Source organism: Thunnus thynnus, chromosome 23 (genome assembly GCF_963924715.1).
Source record: "Thunnus thynnus chromosome 23, fThuThy2.1, whole genome shotgun sequence".
NCBI classification, from domain to species: Eukaryota; Metazoa; Chordata; class Actinopteri; order Scombriformes; family Scombridae; genus Thunnus; species Thunnus thynnus.
This window is the reverse complement of record NC_089539.1, coordinates 23,715,500-23,719,928: the sequence shown is the minus strand read 5'-3', so window position 1 is coordinate 23,719,928 and position 4,429 is coordinate 23,715,500. Positions and strand designations below refer to the sequence as shown.

The 4,429-nt window shown below is 37.2% G+C and overlaps 1 protein-coding gene across 1 annotated transcript; it reads right to left on the bottom strand.

Moving 5' to 3' along the window:
* Positions 1-317: 317 nt before the first annotated feature.
* On the bottom strand, positions 318-3,714 carry lsm8 (LSM8 homolog, U6 small nuclear RNA associated). The gene is made up of 4 exons (XM_067581670.1): positions 3,474-3,714; positions 3,247-3,287; positions 1,328-1,455; positions 318-647 (listed from the first exon to the last, which is right to left on the bottom strand). The coding sequence occupies exons 1-4, from the start codon at positions 3,712-3,714 to the stop codon at positions 557-559; spliced, it is 501 nt and encodes a 166-aa protein (XP_067437771.1). The 3' UTR covers positions 318-556.
* Positions 3,715-4,429: the final 715 nt, after the last annotated feature.

Sequence of the window (4,429 nt, the reverse complement as noted above, 5' to 3'; positions counted from 1 at the left end):
TTTTGCCTCAATTTCATGTTTTAAAATACTTGATTTTTTTTTCCTCAGTTCCTATGATAGATTCTGTCTCGCAGCTCCAATTAGCTCATAAACATTTTCTTGAGAAAGGTCATTAGTTCATATGTGAAGTCTTTTCTCTTCTGTTTTCTAAAATTATCCTCAAATCTTTCACGTTAAGCCACGACAACGTCATCCAACTTTAAACTGCTTTAGTTTCCTAAATAAACTCAGAGGTTTGGTCACAATATGAGAAGTAAACAATCACAATCTGACAGAAAGACTCAAAGGATAAAAAAAAAAAAAAAAGCTCATCGAACAACAATTCACTTCTTTATTTATTTATAAAAAAATACAAACAGAAAAGTGTCACTACAGGAGTCTGACACTGAGTGAAACTCAGAACAGGTCTATGAAAACACACAAGCACACAACTCAGTCATGCTGTCATTTTGACTCCTGTTGCCATGGAGACGGCGGTCCTGCAGCAGGTGGTGGTGGTGGTGATGGGGGTACGGGGGGGTGGTAGGGTGGGGTGGGGGGTGGTAGGGGTCAGAGGTCAGTGGACGACAGAGTTCAGCGGTTCGGCTCTGATGTTTCCAAGATCCAGAGTTGAGTCTGTCTCCTCGTCGATCTCCCCGATCACCGCCCTGCAACACACACACACACACACACACACACACACACACACACACACAGGAAGTTATAAATAAAGATATGAATCAGTATTGATGGAAAATTAAAAGGAGATTTAATTTTTCCTTTTACAGACTCTGATACTATTAACATGACTCTGAAATCATCGTCCACTTTTAAAGGACAAGTTCACAATTTTTCATGTGTGTCTTAAACCAGCAGTCAGGTGTCCATAGTAACAGTGAAAGAGGTTTTCCTCGCTGTAATCATTCCTCCTGTTCATACTGGATATTAAAAGATCCTTCAAATGTGCTTTCAATGGAAGTGATGGAGGCCAAAATCCACAGTGTGTCCACACAGTCATTTAAAAGCAGATGTGAAGCTTATAAGTATAGTAACAAAAAGAGGAACTTTGGCACTAAAAAGACTGTAACGTTGAAAGATATCTACTTGATTTGACTCATTTGGACGCTGAAGCTTCATATTAGCTTCAGATAAACTTTTGTCCCCCATCACTTCCATTGTAAGGTCATTATGAAGGGATCTTCTAATGGTCAATATGAACAGGAGGAATGATTACAACAAAAAAGACATTTTTCAATGCTCATTTGGGCTCCTGACTGTTGTTTTAAGACACACATGAAACATTGTGAACCCGTCCTTTAAATCATCAGTGTTAGAAACTATCACTCACACGTTGTCGCCCCTGACGATGTAGAGTCCCAGCACCACCTGCTCCACGCCCTGACTGGAGCTGAACACTCGCTCGTGACTCTCGTCCAGGATCAGGTTGATGGTCTGATCGAAGCCCTTCAGAGTGCCCTGAACGCACCACACACACAGTTTACATCACATTCATTTGACGACCAGACTTCGTCTCTTCCAAACAAACAGAAGAGAAAACAACACTGGTGGACAAAATAATCCTCACGACTCTGGAAATATCTTCAAAACTGTCGGAAATGTTGCTAAACGACTTCCTCAGCTTTAAACAGACTTTAGCTCTGTGACTCAAACGTAATAATAATTAAGGCTGGAACTAATGATTACTTCCTTAATTACATTTTTAATTATTTTGTTTATAAAATGTCAGAAAACACTAAAAAAAAAAAAAAAAAAGTGCCCGTTATAATTTCCCAGAGGTTTTTTTTTGTTTGACCCAGAAACCCAAAATACATTTTCAGTTTACTATCAAATATGACAAAGAAAATAATTAAATCACATTTAAAAGTTGAAACCAGCAAACAATTGATTGATAAATCGATCAATTGTTTGGTCTATAAAATGTCGATCACTGCTTCCCAAAACCCAAGTTGACGTCCTTAAATTCTGTCATAGAGGAAAACCAGAAAATATTCACATCTGAGAATCAGAGAATTTTGGCATTTTTGTTTTAAAAAAAAATAAAAAAGACTAAAACTATTTTCGAATTATCAAAATGGTACCACAGCACTCACTAGTTTCTTTACATTTGCATATTTTAGGTTTAAGTTCGTTATTTAGTGTCTTTATGTTGCCTTGTTACATGTTGCGTATCATCTCTTGGTTGTGTGCTGTGGTGCTGTTACAACACATGAATTTCCTTCAGGATCAATAAAGAATCATAAATCCTCCTACAGTAAAAGTACATAAGTATTATGAGCTTGATGTAGTTAAAGTATTGCAGTAAAAGTACATAAGTATTATGAGCTTGATGTAGTTAAAGTATTGCAGTAAAAGTACATAAGTATTATGAGCTTGATGTAGTTAAAGTATTGCAGTAAAAGTACATAAGTATTATGAGCTTGATGTAGTTAAAGTATTGCAGTAAAAGTACATAAGTATTATGAGCTTGATGTAGTTAAAGTATTGCAGTAAAAGTAGTGGTTTGGTCCCTCTGACTGATATATTATTATATATGACATCATTAGATTATTAATAGTGAAGCATCAGTGTTAGAGCAGCATGTTACTGTTGTAGCTGCTGGAGGTGGAGCTAGTTTACACTACTTTATATACAGTTAGCTAGTTTAGTCCAGTGGTTCCCAACCTAGGGGTCGGGCCCCTCCAAAGGGTCAGCAGATAAATCTGAGGGGTGGTGAGATGATTAATGGGAGAGGAAAGAAGAAAAAACAAAGTTCTGATACACAAATCTGTTTTCAGTTTTTGGACTTTTTCTCTAATCTTTGATTTTTGCTGAAATATTGGATCATTTGAACATTTATTGAAATGAAAGCATGTGAGAAGTTTAGAGGGAAAAATCACTATTTGGTGGAGCTGTTAACAACTCATAGACATGTGAAATGTGACCCCGACTACACACTGCTTTTTGTAAGACGTCAAAAGACAAAAAGGTTGGAAACCACTGGTTTCATCTTTAACAATGTGTTGTATTTTAAAAGCTTGTTATATTATCCATTGTGTCAAATCTTCATCTGAATCTGTAGTGGAGTAGAAGTATAAAGTAGCATCACAGGGAAATACTCAAGTAAAGTACAAGTACATCAAAATTGTACTTAAGTACTTAAGTACAATACTTGGGTAAATGTACTCAGTTACTTTCCACCACTTACTAACCGAGAAATGAATACAATCTATAATGAAAACAATAGTTAAAGGTTTTCTTTAAACTCACCACAATCATCCTGCCGTCTGATGTGACGATGGCCACAGTACCTGAGTCACACCGAGTTAAAGAAATAACTCTTTTCTGCACAAACACACGTTAAATTCACATTAATAACTTACACAGAAATAACCAGCTGCAGTCACAACCAACATTTAGCTCCAAGCTAACAGAAACAGCCTTCATTCATTCGTTCAGACAGTTAGCATGCTAGCCAGCTAGCAGCGGCAGGATACGGTTAATGTAGCTCTCCAGCGCGGTGGACATGCTGCTTCCTGCCGGGCTCGGTGCTTTCTTTATCCGGCAGCGGTGTTTGTGTCTCCACCGGTTAGCTGATGGTGAAAATGTGCAGAAACGTGACGGAGAAAGAGCAGCGACGGCGGCGGCGGCTAATGGCAACAAAACACCGGAGAACAGACAGGAGTCATCGAGCACCGAGCAGGCAGGAGAACGGAGCACCGAGCAGTGACGCCACATCCGGTTTAACGGACATTTATTGAACCAAAACTTTTTAAATAAACTAAAATCTACTATAAATAAACTTTAAAAAAATAAATAAATACGTTTTTACACAATTATTCAAATAAAATACAGACATCTGTGATATACAGAGCAGCAGGTAGCAGCCACGTTTACTAATATACCAAAGTATGGAAGTCCAATACTGCCATCAAAAAAAGAAAGGAGTTAGCATGTTAAAAAAAAAATACTTGTGTTAAGTAAATAAAAAAAGCACATCTTTTCTAGGAGTGTGAGAAATAAGGCACCTTTTGGAAATCAATCACTCCCTCCAGGAAATTATGTGATCACAATAATTAACGCAAATTCAAGAAATCTCTCCAGTATTTGCGAGAACTTGCAGTTTTGATAAATTACCACAGCTCTTCCACATGAAATGGCCAAATCAACAGACCACTTGTGATTTGGACCAATTGTCGCATTCCGTGTCGTGGTAACTTACGCCATCGCACACAGCATGAATTCAGTAAGGATATAAATGGAACTTCAGTATTTTCTTTTTTATGTAACTTTGAGACCGTGTTTCTCATGTTCTGAAAATAAATTTAAAAATTAGCACTAAAATATATTTTTTCTGGTATGCAGTATGCTTTTTATCAAAGGAAGCAATTACACATGACTCTTCATTGATAGTAGTAAAAATCAAATTATTTTCCTTTGCTTGCAATTTTTC

Coding starts and splice junctions, on each gene's coding strand:
- lsm8 (XM_067581670.1), bottom strand. CDS start 3,714: ATGTGGCGTCACTGCTCGGTGCTCCGTTCTCCTGCCTGCTCGGTGCTC. Junction 1,456..3,246: donor CAGACGGCAGGATGATTGTG/GTGAGTTTAAAG, acceptor TGGTGCGTTCAG/GGCACTCTGAAGGGCTTCGA. Junction 648..1,327: donor ATCGTCAGGGGCGACAACGT/GTGAGTGATAGT, acceptor TGTGTGTTGCAG/GGCGGTGATCGGGGAGATCG.